At 59.3% G+C, this 23,521-nt stretch overlaps 1 protein-coding gene across 1 annotated transcript in view; it reads left to right on the top strand.

Annotated features, from left to right (window-relative positions):
- The window catches only part of LOC111160287 (dynein axonemal heavy chain 17), a 95,261-nt gene that overhangs the window by 14,314 nt on the left and 57,426 nt on the right, over positions 1 to 23,521 (top strand). The window contains exons 14-26 of the mRNA XM_022523225.1: positions 3,551 to 3,659; positions 4,553 to 4,656; positions 5,875 to 6,015; positions 8,111 to 8,254; positions 10,676 to 10,858; positions 13,346 to 13,600; positions 14,750 to 14,919; positions 15,450 to 15,672; positions 16,921 to 17,037; positions 17,132 to 17,218; positions 18,459 to 18,611; positions 20,180 to 20,428; positions 22,287 to 22,409. Coding sequence (XP_022378933.1) covers positions 3,551 to 3,659; positions 4,553 to 4,656; positions 5,875 to 6,015; positions 8,111 to 8,254; positions 10,676 to 10,858; positions 13,346 to 13,600; positions 14,750 to 14,919; positions 15,450 to 15,672; positions 16,921 to 17,037; positions 17,132 to 17,218; positions 18,459 to 18,611; positions 20,180 to 20,428; positions 22,287 to 22,409 — 2,058 coding nt within the window. The remainder of the gene's footprint in view (positions 1 to 3,550; positions 3,660 to 4,552; positions 4,657 to 5,874; positions 6,016 to 8,110; positions 8,255 to 10,675; positions 10,859 to 13,345; positions 13,601 to 14,749; positions 14,920 to 15,449; positions 15,673 to 16,920; positions 17,038 to 17,131; positions 17,219 to 18,458; positions 18,612 to 20,179; positions 20,429 to 22,286; positions 22,410 to 23,521) is intronic.

Raw genomic sequence — 23,521 nt, 5'->3', positions numbered from 1 at the left:
TCAGTTTCTGCTTGTGCTCCGTGTCTCAGTCTGTCCTAGAGATGCTTCTGCTCACGGGTTCCTGGCGCGACAGCCCCTTTCCCAGAGCTGCAGGGCCACGCGTCTGTTGCCTTCCCTGGCCTGTCTTGCAGGGGCCCCGTCCGACACACCCGGGTCCGGCCCGCACATGGCGAGGGAGCTCCTCCCCCTGCGGTCCTGGAAGGTTCCATTGGAGCTCGCATTCCCCGAGTCCAGCAGGCCCCGTACCTTTCCCTACGATAGCAAAGAAACTGCAGCAGGGACTCTGTGAGTCCGAGGGCGTTTCTGGGATCTGGGACTTGCTTACCAAACGTGTGTGGGACGGCGGCCAGAGAATACCGTGTGTTTGACCGAGCCCGGGAAGCTGGTGCCCACCTCACGGGCTGACCAAGGGAAGAGTGCAGATGTCGCCGGGGGATCACGAACGAGGCTGGGGAGGCCGAGGGAGCCCCCTCCCCTCGGCAGAAGCGACCTCCTTAAAGAACACGCTGGGACAGCCAAAGGCCAAGTGAAGCAGGCCAGGTAAGGCCATCACACCGACTTGTCACGGGTCGTCACCGCCTGCCGCCCACACGACCAGCCAAGAATCAGCCACGGTGCGTGACTTCCTCCAGCCCACGAATCAGGGCCTGGCAGTGACGCCACAAGAATGTGTCCAACAGAAACTAAAAGAAGCTCGATTTCATTCATTTCTTGAGGTAAAATGTTAACGGTCTCGCGTTTGTGCCGCCAGCGGCAAACCACCAGTATCTATCGTAAGCGCGCTTCCCTGCCCCGCTTTCCCCAGAAGCAGCTGTCTCCAGACTCAGAGACCGTCACCTTTACCGGCCCCGGAGCCCCTCCTAGCCGCGGCGGCGCCAAAAGTGTCTGTGGGCCCTTTTCAGAGCAGAAGACCTCCCATCGCCTCCCGCCGTGATGAACCAGAAGGAAAAAGCCCAACCAAGTTTATTTTGAATTTAAAAAATTGGATCTTGGGGCGCCTGGGTGGCTCAGTGGGTTAAGCCGCTGCCTTCGGCGCAGGTCATGATCTCAGAGTCCTGGGATCGAGCCCCGCATCGGGCTCTCTGCTCTCTCGGGGAGCCTGCTTCCTCCTCTCTCTCTGCCTGCCTCTCTGCCTGCTTGTGATCTCTCTGTCAAATAAATAAATAAAATCTTTAAAAAAAAAAAAAATTGGATCTTGGGGAGCCTGGCTGGCTCCGTCAGAGGAGCGAGCGACTATGGATCGCGGGGCCGTGAGTTCGAGCCCCACGTTGGGTGCAGGCATGACTTAAATGAATAAATAATTTTTAGGTAAAAAATTTTAAGAAGTTTGATCTCGTACGTCTGTATTTCCAAACAAAACCCAGCCACACCCATCTCTGTCCAACCCGGGAAGCACGTTACTCAGCTACGAGTAGGAACGTTGGACTAAGTGGGGAGGCGGGAAGTCGGGCCGGGGGCTGGGTGCCTGCGGTGACACTTGCTGCTGACGCCCGTGCCCCTCTCTGGAGCCCTTCTTCCCAGGCCCTTTGCATCCTTCGCGTGGTTTCTGTTGCCAAGAGGCCCCACCGGCTGCAGACTGCTCGCATCTGTTGAGTGTCCGAGCTGGGGTGCAGTGCGGGGGTGCATAGTGCCTCGAGAGACCACGCGAGTGTGGGGTTTGTCCACATGATGCTTTGGGGACAGTGCCCTAAAGCAGTGCATTTATAGCATAGGCTGCTCAAAAAATACCCAGGACGTACCTAGCAGTGCGTGGCTCCTCTCCCCGCGACCTTGGTTTACGCCGGCAATTACAACAGCTCGGGGACATTCAGCTACGTCTCTGGGCTGTTGCTGGGGGGATCGGCGATAAATGAACAGCCTTCCCGAGTCCCCGAGCATCCGTGTGAGTCGTGAGCAGGACGCGGCGCCCTGGCTGGGCTGGTCCCGGGTGCTGAGCCCAGGCCGCACCTGCCATCTCTGCCCCATCTTCCGGGACGCAGCACCTTTTCCCAGCTGGTTCCGTCCTGCAGAAGGGGCTCCACTCGCCGTCCCCAGGACGTAGTTCCCAGGATGTAGTTCCTAAACCTACCAAAGAAGCGCGTCGTGAAATGATCTCGTGTGGGACATAGACTCAAAGTGAGGCTACCCGCAAAGGGGAGGAGGCCACAGCCCGTGGTAGTTAGTCGGCATCTGACCTCGGACGACTGGAGCCAATACTTCCCGTTCACTCGCTTTGTGAGTTACGGACGCGTTCTCTCGCCGCCGTCCAGTCTCGACTCACGGCGGGTTCTAAGCTTTCTTTCTCTGCCCTCTCGACCCCTGAGAACGCTTGAGGAAGAAGGTCGGGCACCATAGGAACATACCAGATGTGCGGAAAGTGTTGTTCTGAAGGGCAGGCGGTCAGCCTCTGACGTCGAGTTTTAATTCCATGTGTATCCCTCGTGTTATAAAGTGGGAGTGTCCTTGAAAAGTTAGATAAAATAAGAAATGTTGCTAGCTAGAAAGATATTCCAAAACTCACATGGTGCTTGTGATTGAAAGGAGTAATTTAGGGGCGCCTGGGTGGCTCAGTTAAGCACCTGCCTTTGGCTCAGGTCATGATCTCAGGGTCCTGGGATCAAGTCCCACGTCAGGCTCTCTGCTCAGCGGGGAGCCTGCTTCTCCCTCTCCCTCTGCCCCTTCCCCTGCTCATGCTCTCTCCCAAATGAATGAATAAAATCTTAAAAAAAAAAAGGAATAATTTATAAAACCTGGATACACCCTCCTTCTCTTTTTTTTCCCCTGGTTTGTGAATTGATGTTTTTTTCAGGAATTAAATTAATTTCTTGGAGCAGGTAGAGTGTAGCAAGAACGTGTCTTATCGCTCCCATCCACTCAGATCCACAGCTAGCACGGCTTCCTTGCCGATCCTGGGTCTCCTTCATATAACCAGATTTCACATTTGGGACTTCTTTCTTTTCTTTTCTTTTTTTTTTTTTTTTTTTTAAAGATTTTTATTTATGTATTTGGCAGAGAGAGAGAGAGAGATCACAAGCAGGCAGAGAGGCAGGCAGAGAGAGAGAGAGAGGGGGAAGCAGTCCCCCTGCCGAGCAGAGAGACCGATGTGGGGCTCGATCCCAGGACCCTGAGATCATGACCTGAGCCGAAGGCAGAGGCTTAACCCACTGAGCCACCCAGGCGCCCCTCACGTTTGGGATTTCTGACCAAGGAGAGGTTCTGAGCCCACATGCTCCAGCTTCCCATGTCTGTTTCTCTGAGTTTCTTTTTATGATTCTGAGCCAAGTGAAGACAGGTTTGGATTACACACCCCCACCGTCCCATGATCCCCTTCCATTTCTACCCCACACCATGGGGAACTAAGAGTGAAGTGTACGTCTATATCTGCGATAATAAAAATAGTTTGACACGTTGAGATCTCCCGGAATTTGATTTATACATGATTCCCAATGAAATGACACTGACTATAATTGGTTTGGTGGCTACCGTGTGATAAGACCCTTCCTGTGAGACCATTTGAAAATCTGGTTGGATTGGGAACGGAGGCCCTGAAACCCCAGTCTTTGTGTTTCAGATAAAGACCACGGTGATGGACGTGGAGTTTCCACTCATAGAGTCGGAGCTGGAAGCCATTGACGTCAAGCTGTCGCGCGCTGAAACCACGCTCTTCTGGAATAGCGAAGGTACAAGGCCACGTTCATCTCACTCTGAGTTCAGCGCGGGCGAGGTGGGCGGTGTCCAAGCTGCCCAGCGTCTGTCCTAGGACACAGGCGAGGGGCTGGGTGGTCCTCTTTGCCTGCAACAGGGTTATGTTTAAGGCCAAAAGTTGGGTCCCCCTGTTTGTCCTGTCCCAAAGAGACCATTTGCTGTCCCTTACAAAGGAATCAGGCAAAGACCTCCTGGGGACCTCCAAGGGTCACGAAGTTTCCACAGTGGGCTTGTGGGGGCCTGGGGCTCCATGGTGGGTTCCCACGCAGGGGCAGCAGGTGGGCCAAGGGTAGGCATCAGGGAGGCAGCAGTGTGCCTGTGAGACAGAAGACCGCCTCCCTGACCTCCCCCACCGCCTCTGGTGGGCATCTCTCCCCACCGCCCGGCTCTCCCAGCATCTGCGACTAGCCTGGTGCCATCTTCTTAGCCCTCTCTGGCCGTATCCTGCCTCCATCGTGTCAGTGAGAGAGTGGGATGGTCCACCTGCCCGAAACCAGGGTCAGCCCGGACTTCCTATGCAAAGAAGCCTGTGCTTTTTCTTGTCACTGCTGCCCGGGGACGCACTTCTTTCCAGCCACCGCGACCCAAGACACTGCAACGAGTCACGTGTCTCCAGCGCTCTGCTGGTGGCTGGAGGGGCAGGGGCGCGTGGGATGCAGGGTCCCCCCGCGGAACTAACAACCCACCTATTTGGGGATGGGGAAGATCTGCTCCCAGAGAGAAGCCGTGGCATTCCGGGAACTCGGGAGGCGCGGCGGACGTATTTCCAAGAGCCGTCTCAGGACGATGAGCCGTCAGCCGGCCCCAGAGAAGCTCTCCTTTTACTGAACTGTTCGTTTTGTAAGATAACTTTACGTTTACCTTTTAGGTGTGTTAGAATATATTCAAGAGATGCGAGAGATTCTCCATAACTTGCAGAACAGGATACAGAAAGCAAAGCAGAACATAGAAGGGATTTCTCAGGCCATGAAGGTGATTAAGCGGCAAGGCACGGAGCCGGGCTGCGTTAGAGGCCCAGGAGAGGGTCCTGGGGAAAAGGGGCCATGCAGAGATGCTCACAGAAAGTGCCAAAGGCAGTAGGAACTTGCTGTTGGAGGCTCTGGGGCACACGATGATGTCAAGGTGGCCCCAAGGCTGGGAAGTCCCGGGCCTGCAGAATTCAGCTCTGATCTGTTCCGCTGAACTCCGCAAGGGTGTCTGTGGGGTCCCCTCCACACCAGGCCAGCCCCGGGGACAAGGGACAGGAAGGTGCTGGGAGACTCAGCCCCACTCAGTGAAGCTCCGAAGTGACTTTCACTGTAGCCCAATCCAGAAAACGGTGGGCGGGGGTGTCCTTCACTAGCCTCCCCATGGTCTCCCCTCGAGGCCCTGATCCGCAGGGGCATCTACAGAGCACAGCCCAAGGGAAGACTGGACTGCCCCCCATTAATGGACGACGTCTACTGTGTAACTGCGTTTCCCCTTTACAACAGTTGTGTTAAAGCTGTATTTCTCCATTGATGTATCAAAGTTAAATAATGCCTGTGCCCCACCAGCTACCTCCCACTACGGGCCCCCCAGGGGACGTCAGGTCACGCGACTTCCCCACCTCCCTCTCCAGCCCGCCAGCCTCTGAGCCAGGAGATCTTCACATGTTGGACTCGGGCAGTCACTGGGTTCTGATCTCCCTGCGTTTCATTGCCATCTGTGTGTCATTGATGAAAATTTAAAACAAACAAACAAAAGATCTAATTACCGGGTAATAGAGTAAAAGCGAAATCCTAATTACAGATGACAAGTGTCCTTGCGACAGAACTCCCAACTGGAGGAGGCCAGAGGCCCCCACTCCCCACCCTTCCCTGCCCCCACAGCAGGTCAGGAGCCCCCACAAAAGGGGCAAGTCCCCCCTGGGCCTGCTCTTGGGAGCTGTGGACACGCTGCCCAGCTCTGACCATCCACCCCTCGCCCTGGATGCCGGCCCCAGGTTGGGTCCTCTGGGCCTGCTTGGGTGAAGCCTCCCAGGGGTCTCCTGGCCGCCCCACGCCCCTGACTGGGTTTGAGGCCAACAAGGTTCTCTGCTCAATGGTCCCTCCGGGGTCCCCAGGCGTCTCCGACAGACAAGAACATTGGAACCTAGGAGCGTGTGGGGAAACAACGAGACCACAGGCATTGTCCCCATATGCTTTCCTCACGCCCACCTTTTCCCTGCAGGACTGGTCGGCCAACCCGCTGTTTGAGAGAAAGGACAACAAGAAGGAGGCCCTGCTGGACTTGGACGGAAGGGCGGTCAGCCTCAACAAGCGTTACACGATGATCAAGGAGGCCGGCCTGAAGATCCAAGCCATGGTCGCGGTAAGGACTCGCCCAGAAGGGGCCTCAAGAGGCCGCCCACTTCTAGTAGAAGAGGGAGAGCCAGAAACACCCTAAAAATGACTTTGGGGTCACAGACGTCCACTGTCTCAATCTGGGAGTCTCACTTTCAAGCAGCAACTGCCCTAAATGGACCCCGTTAGCCAGCTTCCTCTTGCGATGAGTCTGCCCTCCTCTGCGCTAAGGGGTCAGCACCCACCCCCACCCCGCACAAAATCGGTATAGACAAGTGATATCTTTGTGCAAGGTCAACACGTCTCGTTTCCCTGAGCTGCACAGGATGAGGGTGGGCGCTGGGTGCGTCCCCGCTGTCCCTCACCGCTCCCCCTCTGGAGCACGAGCGGGGAACAGAGCAGGTAAATGCATGAGGAATGTGAAACGTGCGTGTGCAGTGTAGACCAGGACGGTGCGATGGCCCCGTGTCCGGTGCTGCGGAGAGCGTAGGTCGTCCCTTTCTTCCAACAGCCTCAACAGCCGTGGGCCACTGTCCCCGCTGGCACGAGCCGAGGGAGGAGGCCAGACGCTCGCCGGCCGCCCTGGAAGCCATGTGCCTGGGTGTCTGCCAGCGGGGGGTCGCGCGTCTTCCTCACTTGGCAGCCACCGTTGTCCGGCTCGTGCGTTAGCTCATCTCCGAGGCGATGGGCAAGGCGGAGCTCTGGTCGGCCCGAGAAGGAGAAAGTTCTCCCTTGAGCTCCAGATATTTCCAGGGCAGTTTTCTGGGGGCTTCCCCATGCCCGGGTGCAAATCATGGATAAGGATTTCGATGATGACCATCACCCCAGAAAGCCCCTGGGTCCCGCTGGGGGAGGGTCTGTCGCTGTTCGCAGGGTCCAGCCTTTGCTGGGAAGGTGACTGCCCCAACGGAGTGACGTGATTGGACCAAAAATAGTTCGTCTCGTTTTCAGATCCTCTTCCTTCCCCCTTTGGCACGGTGCCAGCAGGTCCCTTCAAATGAAAACGTTAAACTGCAAACATATGACTTGGAAGAATTAACCAATTAATTTTGTTAACACTCTCAGGTGTGCTGGAAATAGGGCCCAGGCGAGATAATTTCGGCTGGGGTAAGGGACAGGTTCACAGCACAGCAGTCCAGCAAGAGGACAGGAGAGGAGGCAGGGCGGCAGGGAACAGGAACCTAGAGAAGTAGAGGCCAGCAAGCCACCAAGACAAGGCTTCGTTGTCATATTTGCCAGAGTTTCCTCTGCACATGATCATCATTTGAACCATTTCTTTCCACCTTCTACTGAAGTCATTTAAGCTTGTGTCTGCTTTCTTCTATTAAAAGACAACTGCCTGAGGGGACAGACTGGTTCATCTTCATCTTTGTGTTCCCTGTGGCACTCGGTGTCTTACACACTCATCCATCCTCTCACCCACCCATCCATCCTTCCATCCACACATCTACCCACCCAGCCACACATCCATCTACTCATCCATCCATCATCCATCCATCCATCCATCCATCCACCCATCCGTCTACCCATCCACTTATCTACCCATCATCCACCCACTTATCCATCCATCCATCCATCCTTCCTTCCATCCATCCATCCATCCCTCCATCCATCCATCCATTCACCAGCTCCTGCTTTGCCCCAGGCCTCCTGCTGCATGCTGAAGGCACAGTGGTGGAAGGGACAGTCAACACCTGTCCTCATATAGCTTGACATCAAAGGGAGGTACAGACTAGACACAAATAAACACAATCATTCAGAGTTGTCATCTGTGCCACGATAGGCCCAAATAATGGATTGCTAGAGGGAATACAGGTGAGAGGCAGGACAGAAGCCAAACCTGAGATGAACGGGGGTTGCTGAAGGAGGGCTTTCCTTTGTGAGGAGGTGACACTTGGGCTGAAACCTAGAAGAAGCCAGACCTGGCCAGAATGGGAGGGAGCAGCCTGTGCAAAGACTCTGACATAGGAAAGCGCCTGACACGTTCGAGAAGCAAGAGCGGCCGTGTGTCTGAAGCAGGTGTGCAGGGACGAGGGCAGCCCAGAGAGTCGCCGAGCGGGTTGGTTAAAGAGAGAGCGGGCGAACCCGTGATACGGCAGCCAACTGTGTGGTCCTGTTTGCAGGAAAACGCTGAGCTGTTCAGAGCAGATACGACGGGCCAGTCCTGGAAGGACTACATCAACTATGTGGACACCATGGTCCTGGACGAATTTGACAATTTCATCCGCAAATCTCTGAATTACTTCATAGACAACATGGTCATGGACGTGAGTCATAAACACAAGATATGCATGTATTTGTTGCTATAAATAAGTTGTTACACATATAAGGTCTATCTTGGGTTCTATGGTTGGCTCTTTCCTGATGAATGACCAGGCTAGCACGTTACAAACAAACAGACATTAGAGCCTGCAGAGGGTAGACTACGTGCTCTGGCTTTAAAACTGAATGTCCCGTACCCCAGGACCCTCTCTAGTCCCCAGTGCTCGGACCATCTGGTCACCTTCCATCCGCCGCAGCACTGATCAGCTACAGAATACCCAAACGGTCCTGCCTTGTTGCCAGGTGAGGGGAAGCAGCCGGCACTGTCCCCGACTCAAGTGGGTTGGGCAGGGGGTACGCCCCGGTCATCTACATCAGCTACTATACTGCCCAACGGGGCCCGCAGGGTCCGTGGGGTCCGAGGAAGTGCAAAACAGGTCAGCAAAAAGGTTGTGCTGCTAATTTCATCCTGGTGTCCTCCAGCATTTTCCATGGGGTTGAGCCCTCTCCCTCCCATGTATTTTTCATTACAATAATTCCCAAATGATTTTGAATACTGCCAGCGAGAGAAGATCAAGGTCCCCGTACCAGGCGTAGGCGCAGGAAGGATGGCGGGAGGACAGCACGACGTCCTTGTGCTAACCGCGGAGGTTGGGCGAGTCACTCGGAGCCGGGCACATGTGTCTCACAGGCCAGGTGTCACCGGACACAGACCCGAAATTCTGTCAGTGAAGGTCACCGTCACTAATAGCCGCAAGGCTCACCCAGCAACCCACAAGGTGCAGTGTCCACAAGTCACAGTCAAAACCATAAGGACAGAATGTCCTTCTCCCCAAATCCCAGGGAGTCCCCCTATTTGCAAGAAGGCAGGCAGCAGGAGCAGACCCCCCGGGGGAGGTTTAGAGCCTGGTCATCCGAGTTTGTGACAACTGACTTTTTGTACCAGTTGGCAGTTCGCTTGTCCACCAGCAAACACCGTCCGTTGGTCAGAGAGAAGACCAGTGGGTTCTCGAGTCAACCGCCCATGGGGCCTCCATGGGACTGTGTTCGGAAAATTAGCAGCCGTGGAGTGGGTCTCATGGCCTCCTGTGGACCTTGACCTGTACTCCTAGAATCCCTGGTGTGTTGGGCTAACCTCCCTGAGGTCGCCTGACCCGTGAGGCCGGCCCCTCCGCCTCACAGCCTCGCAAGGGGGCTCCGGGAACACACCGGGCTATGGCACCCACCGGCTTTACGGATGGGATCCTCCCGGGCCTCGTCCTTTCTGGAGCACTGCGCGAGCCAGCCCGCCCCCATCCAGACCCAGAGTCTTTTAGGAGCTCGACCAGTTGGTGGCGACACAATTTTGCCATGGAAATAAAAAATAAAAGAGAGACACTGAAAAGTTCACAGTGAAACGTGAAGAAAATGACTAATAATAATACCCTCCTTCATGAGGAGAGGCGTCCGTTTTCCAAACACTGGGGCACAGACGGGCGCCGAGCTGGGACCTGCGCTCCTCCCTGGCATATCGTCTAGCGGACGTCGACGGGTGCCCAGCGTCCCGCAGGAAATAGCGGGAGACGACACTGTCCTGCTTCTGTCGCTGACCTTTGCGGCATCGTGACTGACGTGTTCTCAGTTTCTGGGATAGTCTAGCGTGCGACCTGGCCGTACCCCGTCTTGTTTCACGCTCCCAGGGTTCCCCGTGGTGGTTTCGCTCAGCCCGAGATACGCCTGATTGTGATCCGCTGTCGTCCACTCCGCGGCTCGCTGGGGTTCCTGTCACATGATAGAAACGCCGGTGCCTCCCAGAACCTCGTCCATGGAGACCCGACACCAAGCCGTCAACCAGTTATTTTATCTTTCACGGCAGAATTCTTTTACTGTCAGTTAGTTACGCAGCGACGACACTCACGGCGGAACTCCCCAGAACCATGGACGTGAGCCTTGTGCTTTCTGGAGCACGGCAATGCCCGTCCTGCACAGCTGTGACCCCACCGGCGCCTGGAAGGGAACCGGCCACCTCTCCCTCGCCTCCGACGTTATGACTTACTTTGTCCTCACAATAACCCCAAGAGATGGGGACAGTTGGTGTCTCTGGTCTATAAAACAATCACCCTCATTTTATGTATCTGGGGAAACTGGGAGGTCAGGCGTGTTGTCCGAGGCCGCGGGGCTGGGAAGTAGCAGACGCAAACTTGGCACCGAGGCCATGGGCTCTCCCCAGCCCTTCTGCGGGTGTGCTGACCCCCTCCAGCCTGCGCCGGGCCCCGCGGCTGTGTGTGTGGTTTCCTCTGGTTCCCTCGAGGGGCCCTAGGGAAGGGTGCTCTCCCAGGTGACCCCAGCCTGCCTCGGTCGGCCCTGGGGTGCCTTGAGAGAACATCGGGGCCTTGGGAGTGGCTCCACCGAGCTCAAGGTCTTGACCCCGGGCTGGCCTGTTGCAGGAGAACGTGGCGCCCCTGTTCGAGGTCCGCATGGAGCTGGATGAGGTCGGGCTGGTCTTCCATCCATCCCTGGAGATGGGCACAGACAACAGCCTCCTGACGCTGATCGAGAGCCTGGTCAACGACATCTACAACACGGCCAAGCTCATCCCCAGGCTGGCCAAGGGCCAAATGAGCTACAAGGTCAGTCTGGGCCCGCAAGGCCCGGGCAGTGGCCTCCCCCCTCCCATTGCCTTCCTCACCCTGTGGTGTCCCGTCACTCACAGTTTGAACGCCCATGGCTCTGAGTGCGAGAAGCAGCCCAGAGGTGTGTCTCAGGTCCCCAGAGGGACAAACTGCTTCCCTCCCCACTTTGGAAATCCCGTCCTCCTTCCTGGAGTGGCTTCTCCTCGGTTGGCCGGTTTGCACGCCCGCTGCTCACAGGGTGTGCCCCCCCATGTCCTGATGTCTCCCTCGCTTCTCCCAGCGCTGTGGGCCCCTCCGCACGCAGGCGTTTCAACGACCGTGTGCGTCCGGGTTCCGGCAACGCATTAAACCCCTTTAAGCAAAACAGGTCAGACTGTCTGGACACTGAAGGCACGGGAAGTTTTGCTTCCCCGAGGGGAGGTCTGAGGGGGTGTGTGCGTCGGGCATTGTGTGAGAATCAGACGAAAACTGGAAAAGCCTACGTGCCACCAAACGGGGGAGCTGCTTCAACAGACTCCGGTCCGTCCGGACAAAGCCCCCTCCGTGAGTCGCCGGCACCTGTGGGGCCGGGAAGGTGCCGGTGGCAGGTCACAGCTCAGCGAGGTGTGGGGCAGCGTTTAGGATCTGATTTCACTCGTTGAGAGAGACAACAATCTGTCTTTCTCTGGATACGCTCCAAACTGTTAGGGGGCTCAGTTCTGGAAACAGGGTGGGGGTACGGAGGGAGAGGGGGGCGGACCCAGGGACGCAAAGAGGTTTTCATTTCGAATACGCCCGCGTTGCTTGAGGTTTTTGATAACAAGAGGCGTGAATTACTTGCAGTAAACATTTCCAAGACGCTCCGTAGTGTCGGGGAAGAAGGTACATGTGCGCTTGTATGCGTGTGAGTGCTTGTGTGTGGGCGTGTGTGCGCGGTGAGGAGGGGGTCCAGAGGAAACAGCTCGCAGAGCAAGGACAGCTGTCCAGGGCAGCGGAGGGCACCTCGAGTCTGAAAGGGCGGGGGGGGTCTCCAGGCCGACGGTGTCAGGCAAAAGGGAGGTGCCCGGGCCAAGCGCTCCGGGGTCCAGAATAGAGTCTGTCACCAGAGGTCAGCTCAGGTGTGGACGTGGGACCCAGTGTGCTCCGGAGTCTGGCGGGACGCACGTGTGGAGCTCCCGCTCCCTGCTGTGGGGCTCTGGGGGGACCCACCTGCTGATGAAGACTCACGAGGAGGAGGACAGAGCAAGGCAGGGGTCCTGTCTGCTGCCCGGAACACCGCCCAGTCTGCGTTCCCCGCGCGCGGGCCCCACTTGTGCGCCTGGGATCTTAATTTGCAGAGGTGGCAGAGTGGCCACCAGTGGTGGCAGAGTGGGGAGAGGTCAGCGCCATGGAGAGAAAAGTTAATGCTGTTCAGGGTTCCCATAGAAACGAGAGGCCTGGCCAGCGGTGCAGGGCTGCGGGGTCACAGCCCGTGCAGAGGTGGGAGTGAGGGGCAAGCCCGGGCCAAAGCCTTTCCGAAGGTTTCTGCAGGAAAAAGCGAGGCAGCTGGGGAAACCGCTGAGCCGGTTTGCGTGAGTTGGTGGCCCTGGGCTCCGGGGGTCACCTGCAGTGAGCGGGTACCTGACCCTGGGCCACGCAGGGTAGGAGGAGTGTTGGACAAAGCAGGTGGGGGGTGTGGCTCTGGACTCAGGGCTGGTCGGTTTGCGTATGAAGGGTATGTTCCCTTCTGAGTCTTCGTCTCTCTCGGCATTGGCTAGTCCCCAGAAGGGCAGGTCTCCCAGCCAGAAAGAGTTTTTGAGATGTCAAGGCATCTTAAGATACAGAAGATAAAAACCACAGTTAATACACACCACCCCGCCTCGAGAGTCTGCCGCTCCACGAGTAAATGAGTTGTCTCATTGCTTAAACCAACTTGGGTTAGGTTTTCTGTTGCTCGAAACTCAAAAGATTCTGTCCCTGTCAGGCCCCCCAGTTCCCCACTCTAGCCGTCCACACGCGACTTCCTTTAGCTCCTCAGACATCTGCTTCCTCCCAGCACAGGGCCTTTGCACGTGCTTGGCTGCTCCTCTTGCTCTTGGCCTAGCCATCCACGGGTTCTCGAAACAACAGTCACTTCCTCAGGGAACATTCCCTGACGTCCTCCTGCTGCACATTAAAGCAAGGCTCCGAGTCTGTAATTCTCGGATCGGTGTCTGACCCCACGCCGGGACCACACCCCCAGGTGCCCAGCGCCCCCCCACCTCGTGTGGCACACACAGCAGGTGCCAAGTTACTCTTGCATGAATGAATCGGGACGTGCGAGCTGTCCTGGGGTCTGCCGGACAAGAGTCCCTTTCACTAGTCTCTCGGGAGGACATGGCCCATTGACAAATGGCTCTGTTTTCCATCTCGGGAGGTTAGCAACACCTCCACCGGCAGAAAGAGATCCCGGGCAGAGAGATCCCATCGAAGCTGTGACCTCCGGCCAAACGCACACTGGTCTGCTCCCCTCCTGCCCCCTTGTAGGCAGACCTGGAAGACATGACAGACCTCATAGAGATGAGGGAGGAGATGTCCAACCTGGTCATCGGCGCCATGAAGGAGGCCGAGGAGTACCAGGACTCCTTCGAGAGGTACGCCTACCTCTGGACGGATGACCCCCAGGAGTTCATGAAGAACTTCCTGATCTACGGGCGTGCGGTCACCCCAGAGGACTTGGACACCCAGGCTGAAGAGACCCTCTCCAAGACGCCGCCCAGCCTCACCCAGTTTCAGCAGCAGGTGTGTGCCCGCTGCCTCACCCCTGCGATTCCCGCCCCCTCCCCAGGGGGCAGGGCTTCTCGCTGGGCTTGGGTCAAACCTTGGATGAAAGGTTTTTATTTTTTAAAAACTTATTTTAAAGAGTTTATCTATTTATTTGAGAGAGAGAGAGAGGGAAAGAGAGGGCATGAGCGTAGGGGAGAGGGGGAAGCAGACTCCCCACTGAGCAGGGAGCCCGACATGGGGCTCAATCCCAGGACCCCAAGACCATGACCTGAGCTGAAGGCAGACGCTTCACTGACGGAGCCCCCCAGGTGCCCCAGGTGAGTGGTTTTTAAATGTGGGTTTTATTATTATTCTGGTTTGGTGTCTCCCAATGGAGCAGGTGACTGACATGGAAAGAGCTTGTGACTCACGGGTTCCAGAAGGAGGGGGAACACCCCGCCCCGCAGGGCCATGGAGGAAGCACCAGGGTCCGTCTGAGGCAGAGGGACAGAGGGGAAGGCGGACCCGCAGCCTGTCTTGTGGTTTTTACGGGAAAGAACGGGCTTGGATGGGCGCGTGGGAGTCCTGCCAGTGGACTGCCGGGTGTACCCCGGAGCGGGTTGTCATCTGGTCCCTGGCCCTGGGGTGATTAGGACAGGGGAATATTGGCCCCGAGTGCGAAGACGGCGGGTGGGGTGTGGGCTCTGGGTTGTTCGTATACGTAAGATGGGCTCCCTGGGGAGTGGTCTGCTCTCCGATCGTCAGCCCTGGGAGGGGGCAGTGCCCTCAGGGTCTTTCCCTCCCAGGAAAGACAGAACACAAGACCACAGTGACTACGCACACCTCCCCTCTTTCCCAGGCACGGGGGGGAGAGAGACGCCTGTGAGCAGCAGGGACGCACCCACAGGGGAGATGGGCGGGTGGGGGTCGGCTGGGGGCTCCGAGAGCCCCGAGAGCGCAGAGCGGTGTGGCGAGGGCTGTGGTTCCCATGACCACATTCACCCCCGAGCTCCCGGCCTGTTCTTCAGAAACCCGGCTGGCCTTGCCCAAGGCCGTCCCCTTCCGACAGGCTTGGGGGCTGCGGGGGTCCCAGGGAGGGCTGGGAGAAGAAGGAGAAGTGACCCGCGGGAAGGGCCGCCCGCCTCCCTGGGCGGCCCGATGGTGAGCCGCGGCCGTGTTTCCCAGATCGACTCCTACGAGAAGCTGTACGAGGAGGTGTCCAGGAGCGAGAACACCAGGGTGTTCAGCGGGTGGCTACAGTGCGACTGCCGTCCCTTCAAGCAGGCCCTGCTGAACGCCATCAGGCGTTGGAGCTTCATGTTCAAGCAGCACCTGACCAACCACGTCATCAGTAGGTGGGCACCCGTCCTGCCGCGTCCCGACCTTGACCACGCCTGGGGACAGCTGGACAGACGCCTTCGTGGTGCTGAGGGCGGAGGGGGCGCTCCTGCCGGGCAGGTGTGGGGGGAAGGTCAGCATCGAGGGCGGCAGCCCCCCCACCGTCCAGGGTGGGCCCGGTGGACAGGCGCCGCCCGGCGGTGAGTGGACGCCCTGGGCTTCATGGGGCCCGACTCACTGAGCGCCTTCATGTCATGTGGCCGGGGGACCGGTGACTGCGCCGTCACAGGTGGTGGTTGGGGCCGTGGGAGGCCAAGAGGCCGTGCAGGTGGGCTGAGTTCCGTCCTCGAGGCCCGTTGGAGCAGAGCCGGGGGTGCATAGGTGGGGGTCAAGAGCATGTGTCCCGAGGTGGACAGGAGCTCCCCCTCACTCAGCAGGGCCCTGCTGCATGACCGGGAGGCCCCCGCTGCCGACCGCCCCCCGCCACAGGCCTCACCAGCCGCCCCATGGAGGGTGGCACCCCTCACGGGGGCCTCTCGTTTGATAGCCTGGCTGACCTGGAAACCTTCATGAAAGTCGTCAGGGCGGGCTTGACCAAGAGCCTCAAGGAGGGGGACTACGACGGTCTCGTGGAGGTGATGGGTCACCTGATGAAGGTCAAGGAGAGGCAGGCGGCCACCGACAACATGTTTGAGCCCCTGAAGCAAACCATTGAGCTGCTCAAGTCTTATGGGGAGGAGATCCCGGAGGAGACCCACATGAAGCTGCAGGTGGACGGGCTGGGGCCGTGCCGCGGGGGGCGGGGGGGCGGGGGGGCGAGGGGCGGGGTGGAACCAGTGCAGGGAAGGTGGGGGGAGCAGCCCCGTGCTGGGGGCCTTGCAACTGGAGTGCAGGCTGTTGTGATGGGGACAAAGCCCCTCACGTGGGACCAGCAGGATGGACCCCCCCTCTGGGTTCGGGAATTTGGAATATGGAGGCGGGAGAGGGCTCCCCGCAGAGGAAGGGACGGTGAGGTGACCTCCAGGGTGGGGCCGGGGGTTCCTCCGTTGATTGTTGAATTAAAAATGACTTCCTATCCCACCTCTGCCCACAAGGATGGGTCAACCCCAGATGCAGGGGACGGGGGACAGACAGCAGGGTCCGCGGAGGCCCTGCGGAGGTTAGGGACACGGCCGTGAGGCCGAGGGAGGGCTGGCTGTGGCAGGAGCTCCCTGACCCGGAAGGCCGATGTGGCACGGGGCTGGCCAAGGCACGGTGGGAGGAGGAGGGCTCCAGGCCGCCCGAGACCGCACTTTGCAGCTAATTTGGAAATGGTCAGAGCAGCTTTGGGTGCCAGCTGGGCTGGGGACGAGGGGAAGGACGAGGGGAAGAGTCCTGAAGCCACAGCCCAGCCACCCCCTGGAGGGTCCCCCCATCCCTTTCTCCACTCCCTGTCCTGCTCTGGATCCGTGCCGAAACCCGGCGGCAGAGGGGACAGCAGAAGTGCAGGGCAGGGGTGCGGGAGCTGGGGGCGGGCACTGCCCGGGTTCCTGCTACGGGGCCAGGGCCGCCCCTGCTGCCCTGTCCACAGTCCAGCGGGGCCGGATGTGCAGCGCGTGTGGCCAGGCCTGGGGGCGACTGGTGTGAAACAGGCTTTGAGCCGTACCTCCGCCCACGGAACGCTAGCTCCTCACAGAGGCACGGGAAACCCGTCTCTTTTCCTTGTGGGCGAAGAATTTGTGGGCTGGGATTCTCTTCAAAATATTTTGTGATCCGAAGTCCAATGTTTGTGCAAGTGTGGGGGACTTTGAAAATGCCAAAACCCCTCAGATGGTTAAAGCTGTTCTGGCAAAGTTCTCGAAGCGGGGGACGGGCTGGCCGTCGCACCTGCCGAAGGTGCGGCCTCGGGGGCGCCAGCGGAGGGAGGCACATGGGGCTCTCTGAGCTACATCGGCAAGTCCCCGGGGGTGCAGGCGATCTCACGGTGGAGGGCGTTTAGGGGAGCAGGAAAGGAAGGGGCCCGGCCCTCATGTGCGCAGGAGCTGCCAGAGCAGTGGACAAACACCAAGAAGCTGGCCGTCCAGGTGAAGCAGAACGTGGCGCCCCTGCAGGCCAACGAGGTCAACATCCTGAGGCGAAAGTGCCAGCAGTTCGAGGTAGAGACGCCCGGGGCCGGGATGCCCTCTGCGAGGTCGGGCTGCCTCCGGGGACGGTCACTCGGGGACGGTCACACGGGTGTTTCTCCCGCAGCGCAAGCAGCAGGAGTTCCGAGAGAAGTTCCGGCGAGAAGCCCCGTTCAGCTTCACTGACCCCGACCCCTACAAGTCCCTGAATAAGGTACGTGGGTCAAGGGCCCCCGCGCCCTCCCAGCCTCTCTCCCTGAGCACTCATCCCCGGCCGCGGGGGGCCTGGCCTTGGGGCCACGTGCGCACAGGTGTCCATGCGCAGCCCGCATCCGGCCCGTGTGGCCTCCCCGATGGGGGTGCTGCTCGGAGCTGCGGGAACATCCCCGAGCTCCGCAGTCCAGCCCAGCCACTCGGCCCCCCTGTACCTCCTTCGTCCCTGGCTCCTCCTCACCCAGCGGCTCCCTGTCACCCGGCCTGGAACCCACCTCTTGTGGCTGCTGTCTTCCCCCCGCCCTCCCTCCCGGGCCACCATGTGCCACCCACGGCCGAGCCTCACCACGTCCCCTTCTGCTCCCGATGTTAAGTCCACAACCAGCGTCCAATGTGCAAGAGGCACAGGGCTGGGCCTGACAGCCCTCTGGGCCGGGGGGTGAGGAGTGGGGGGGTGGTGTGAGCACAAAGACCCCAGGATGCCCTGGAGGATCCCCTGCACGTGCTCTCCCCCAGCCTCTGCTCTTCTCACACAGCTTCGAGGCCACCATTCCCCGAGATCTCCCCATTCGTCAGGGTCATGTGCTCACGTCCCAATCCATGAGCCTGGCGGGGAGGCACATGGTCCCTCCTGGAGCCCCCAGGGCCCGGGCTGGGGCTGCAGAGATCCAGTGTGACCTTGTTTAGGAATCGGTCCCGTGTGTGTGAAAGGCCTCTTGGAGCCACCACACACACGGGGAGCCCTCCTTCACATCCGTGCACACGTGCACACACACGCACACTCACACACTCAACCCCCAACCCTCACTCACCTGGTTTGGTGTGACCCTTGCTTCCCTCGTCTTATCTAGCTTGTTCTCGTTTTCCAAGCCATCAAGCATTACCTCCCTCATGTTCACTAGGGTAAAAAACGGCGTGAGAACGGAGCCGTCCTGAGCCTCTCTGGGGGAAAGCGGGCGTTTGCGCCTTAGTCACTTCTCCCGCCTGAGCTCCCAGCGCTAGAGCCCCGGCCAGGCGGCCAGCAGCAGGGGGCATTGGAAGGCGGGAGGGGGTGGGCGCTGCTCTCGCCGGCCAGGTGCACCACTCCCCCCCATCGCCGGTTGGTGCACGGGGTCGGAACACAGCACCGGGCCGGAGACCTGCAAAGATGCAGAAAAGGTCCCCGGGATGCGGCGGAGGACAAGAGCGAGGCTGGCGCCGAGCGTGAGCCGCGCCGCCTACCCGTCCCTTGCCGCCCCCAGCAACAAAAGAGCATCGCGTCCATGGAGAGCACCATGGAGGCCCTGTGCAAGTCGGGGAGCCTGTTTGAGGTCCCTGTCCCAGACTACAAGCAACTCAAAGCTTGTCACAAGGAGGTCCGCCTGCTGAAGGAGCTCTGGGACATGATCGTCATGGTGAGGGCGATGGCGGGTCCCTGCATGGGGGAGGGCAGCGCTGCGGGGACCCAGGGCAGGCATGGGCGGCGAGGGGAGGCACTAGGATGTGGGGCGGCCCTGACGGCGCCCGCTCTGGGAAAGGAGAGTAGCACAGGAGCACCTGTCGGCTTCGCTGGCCTCTCCCTCCCGCTCCCCCGTTTCCAGAAAGATGTTAGCTCTTCCCTCTTACTCTCTCCACCGAACTGCAAATCTCCGTCAAATCCTCCTCTCCCCCGAGAGAAGCCCTTCTGACTTTCTGCAGACCCGGACCTTCTCCGTGAGCGGCTCGGGGGAGCACCGCCCTCCCGGCCTCGCCCGGGGCTCCCCCCCCGCACAGGAGAGCGCCGTGTCCCTCCGCTTTCTTAGTTCTCAGCACGTCGCAGTCGCGTGCTGACCCGGTCTCCGTTTGGAGCCCGCGGACCCTCCACAGCCCTTCCGGGGGGGACCCTCTCCAAGTCACAGGCTTGGTTACAGCCACCCCTCCAGGGAGAGGACAGACCAGAGCCTCTAGATGGTCACTTTCTCATAATGAGCGGAACCCGAGTCTCGCGTGCAGGAGGGACATTCTGGAACAGAGTCGGTAGAGCCAGGGAGGGTGGGGGTGGGGACTGCCCATCCCCTGGGAAAGCAGCAGTCCGCACGGCCTGGAGAAGAAGGCCCACGTCTCCCAGGGGCTAGCAGGAAGCATTTACAGCCAGAATAGGCAAAGGAAAACCCTCCAAGACAGGCTGCCCAGGATACTCTTACGATAACAGGATACGGAAGAAGCTAAAACCTAAAAGAGCCGTCCAGTGACTCAGTGCCTGTGGGGGATTAAGGTTTCATGTCTTAGCATCTCCAGGCAGGCGTCCTGTAAACCGCCGGGCCCCTTGGTCTTTGTGCCACAGGCAGGCCGGTCCAGCCCGGCCCCCGGGGCCCCAAGCCCCTGCACCGACAACCTCACTCCGTCCGGCCCAGCTCCATAGCCGTCTCCAGACCACACCGAACTGAAGACCGCAGGCCTCACGGCCTTCTGTCTCCGCTGCTGGTGGGGTCCTTCCCTGGGGATGCTCTGTGTCCCCGAGCTTCTAGTGCGCAGTCAAGTGTCGGTGTTAAGCTGGGTCACCGCGCCACAGCCCCAGGGGGACCTCTCTGTCGTCCGGAAGTACGTCTCTCTCCCTTGTGAGGGCCACACATGGGCTCCATTCAGCCTCGGGGGCCCTCGTTCCGGGCTGTGTAGCTGCATGCGTGTCCGTGGCGGCCAAGGGTCCCAGAGCTCCACGTCGAGCCCTGGGAATTCAGCGTGCTCTACCCCAGAGGGCCAGGCGTTGCTGTCATGTTTCCCTGGTCGGGGCAGGTCACAGGGCCCCACCCAGGAGCAGGGGACCGGGGGCCGGGGAGCGGCGGCGGCCCGCCCCCAGGGTTCTGCCGAAGGAGAGTCCAGCCGCTGACTTTGGAGCCGCGTCTCTGCACGCGGGCTCTCCCCGCTGGCGTCCGTCCGCCGTCCCCCCCTCGGCCGGCAGCCCCCCACGTCCCGCGTCCCCAGCCCTCACTGACCGCCCCCCCAGGTGAACAGCAGCATCGACAGCTGGAAGACCACCAAGTGGAAAGACATCAACGTTGAGCAGATGGACATAGACTGTAAGAAGTTTGCCAAAGACGTGCGGTCTCTGGACAAGGAGATGAGGAGCTGGGACGCCTTCGTGGGGCTGGACAACACCGTCAAGAACATGATCACGTCCCTGCGCGCCGTGAGCGAGCTGCAGAACCCGGCCATCCGCGACCGCCACTGGCAACAGCTCATGCAGGCCACCCAGGTACTGCCCCCTGGCGGCCGGCCGGCCTCACTGCGGGACGGGCGGGCCCCGGGCGGACGGAGCTGGGCTCTCGCAGGGCTGGGGCCAGGCCGGTCCCACGGGGCGGGGCGCTCCGAGGGCACCCACGCTGGCTGGAGGGCTCCGCGGTGGCCATCTGGACAGCCTTAATAATTTTCTTTAAGATTTTATATATTTATTTTAGTGCGAGAGAATGACAGAGAGAGAGAGAGCAGGGGGAGCAGCAGGCAGAGAGAGGGGAAGCAGGCTCCCTACTGAGCAGGGAGCCTGATGCGGGACTCGATCTCAGGACCCCGAGATCATGACCTGAGCCGAAGGCAGATGCTTCACCGACAGAGCCCTCCTGGCGCCCCGATTCTTAACAATTTTTAATGAAGGGCCCCGTCATTTTCATTTTGCACTGGGCCTCGCTAATTATGCAGCTGCTTTCGGTGTAAGTGGACTGTCCACAGGGGTTGGGAATTTTGGCTTCCCCCGTGCACCCCAGGAGCACAGAGTCCTAGTGCCCAGATGTTCCCGTGGCACCCCCTAGTTGGAGGGTGTGGTTACCGGTGTCGACAACCCCGGGAGGCAGACAGCAACACGTCCCACCTCAGCACACGGAGCCAAACTGTCCTGAAGACCTGCTTGGCAGAGCGGCCCTGCGGAGGCCGATACCGGGGCGGGAAGGGAGCCTCTGCTCTCAGGGAAGCTCAGACAAGGACAGCACTGGATGGTCCTGGGTCTAGAGGAGGCGACGGCTGAGGGGAGGGAAGAACAGAAAAGGCTGCAGGAGCCTGTGGAGTGTGGCTGGAGGCTCGGGGGAGCTACATGGGACAGGCGGGAGGGCTGGGCTGTCGGGAGGGCTCGAACACAGACCACAGCTTTGCCCCGTCCAGGCGGCCTGGGAGAGACCCCCGGCCGGGGGTCAACAAACAGCTAAAACGTCCCAGCCGAGGACCTAGCGGACCCCGGGCAGACAGATGTCCTCCCAGATGTGACGGGGAGACACTCCGTTCTCTCCGTTAGTTAAACCAGTCTCCATGGGGGCTCAGGACCGGTGCTCGGAAATGGTGTGACAGCAAGGCCAGAGGACAGGACCTGGAAGGGGCGTGAGGGCTGGGAGGCACTGTGCTGGCACCTGCTGCTGTTACTGGGGCAACAGCGCCCGAGACTCGGCCGTGCCTGCTGTTAACAGAGGTCGGTAGCATCAATCCCTGGGCAGGTGCACCGGCGTCCTGGGGCTACCGCAGCAAAGAGCCACAAGCAGGGGCTTCAGACCACAGACATCTAATCCCTCACGGCTCTGGGGCTGCAAGTCTGCCGTCGAGGTGTGGGCAGGGCACCTCCCTCTGAAGGCTCCTGGGGACAGTCCTTCCCCATCTCCAGCTGGCGGAGGCCCCGGGCATCCCTTGGCTTGTGGCTGCGTCCCTCCAATCTCAGTGCCCACCACCACGTGGCTTCCTTCCCCATTCCGAATCCCCCTGTCCTTTCTCTTCTAAGGACGGCTGTCATTTAGGTCCTACATGGATAATCCAGGACGATCTCCTCTCAGGATTCCTGGCACCAGCCAAGACCCTATTCCCAAATAAGGTCATATTCTGAGGTCTGGGCAGACAGGAACTTAGGAGAAACACTTCAAAACGCTACAGGGGGCTCGGCCAATACACGGTGTTATGGGGAGGAAAGGCGAGTCTCGGAGCAGAAGCTCCCCAAAGTCACAGAGCCAGGAAATGGTGACGCAGAGCTTCCAACCCTCCCTCTTACCCCGGATTACTCACCGACCTGCGTCTCCACGAAGGACAAAGACGTCTGTCCGGGACAGATGACCTTAGCTGGAACATGCCTATTTCTCCCCCAGGTGAAATTTGAAATGTCAGATGAGACCATGCTGGCGGATTTGCTGCAGCTGGACCTCCACCAGTATGAGGACGAGGTTCGGAACATCGTGGACAAGGCTGTGAAGGAGTCGGGGATGGAGAAGGTATTTTTCTTTTGTCGACGGCAGAACGTGTGCTGTGCGGGACGACGCTAGGCCGGCCCGGCGCCTACGAACATCGTGCTTCTTGTGGGGGTCTGTGGGTCGCTTGACTCAGAAACAAAGTCTGGTGGGCTCTCCCTTAACCAACCCACGATGGAAATCTTGTAAAAAATTTCCAGGATGTATCACTGGAGAAGGGATCCCTTGGGTCTAGCTCCGTGCCCTGTGTGCACTAGTATGTGCACTGAACAACGGCCTGGGCGCTCTCCTCTTGTGCAGCAGCCTTGCTAGCGACTTTGGAGAAGAGGCTGGAGGAGGGAAGGCGGGAGGCCTGGCCATCGGGGTGGGTGACGAGCCACCAGCTGGCACAGTCCCCGGACACAGGGAAACACGACGGGGGGCTCCTTCTGCAACACACATCTCCCTCCTCACCTGCTCTGTGTGAGCCTTCACACTTGGGCTTTCTTCCTATTTTTTTTTTTAAGATTTTATTTATTTAGTTGTCAGAGAGAGATAGTGAGAGGGAGCACAAGTGGGAGGAAGGGGCAGAGGGAGAGGGAGAAGCCGGCTTCCTGCTGAGCAGGGAGCCCGATGCAGGGCTCCATCCCAAGACCCCGGGATCATGACTGAGCCGAAGGCAGAAGCTTGACCCAGTGAGCCACTCAGGCATCCATCTCCCCTTTTTCAAAGAAAACAGCTTTACTGAGCTTTCATTGGCATGCTGTACTGTTCACCCACTTAACGTGTACAGTTCAGTGGCTTTTTAGCGTAGTCACGGAAGTGGGCGACCGTCACGTGGTAGAATTATTCAGTGTTAGCACGTTTTCACCAGCTCAGAAAGAAAGCCGCTCCCTCCAGGAACCCCCATCTTCCCGCACATCCCCGTCCCACCCCCAATGACCCACTTCCTGTCCCCACGGACTCGCCTGTTCTGGACATTTCACGAGGATGGAATCGCGCAGGACTGGGCCTCGCCTGGCCGGCCTCGTCGACTTGGCGTGATGACGTCAGGATCCAGCCGTGCGGGAACCCGAGGCAGACCCTCATTTCTCCTTAGGGCCGAGCGGCGTTCTGACGCTCTGTCCCACCACACCTGTCCATCTACGGACGGACGT

This window comes from Enhydra lutris, unplaced genomic scaffold, assembly GCF_002288905.1.
Source record: "Enhydra lutris kenyoni isolate GAN:26980312 unplaced genomic scaffold, ASM228890v2 scaffoldscaffold75, whole genome shotgun sequence".
NCBI lineage: Eukaryota > Metazoa > Chordata > Mammalia > Carnivora > Mustelidae > Enhydra > Enhydra lutris.
Note: the sequence above shows the minus strand (reverse complement) of the source record. Positions and strands in the feature narration are given on the sequence as shown.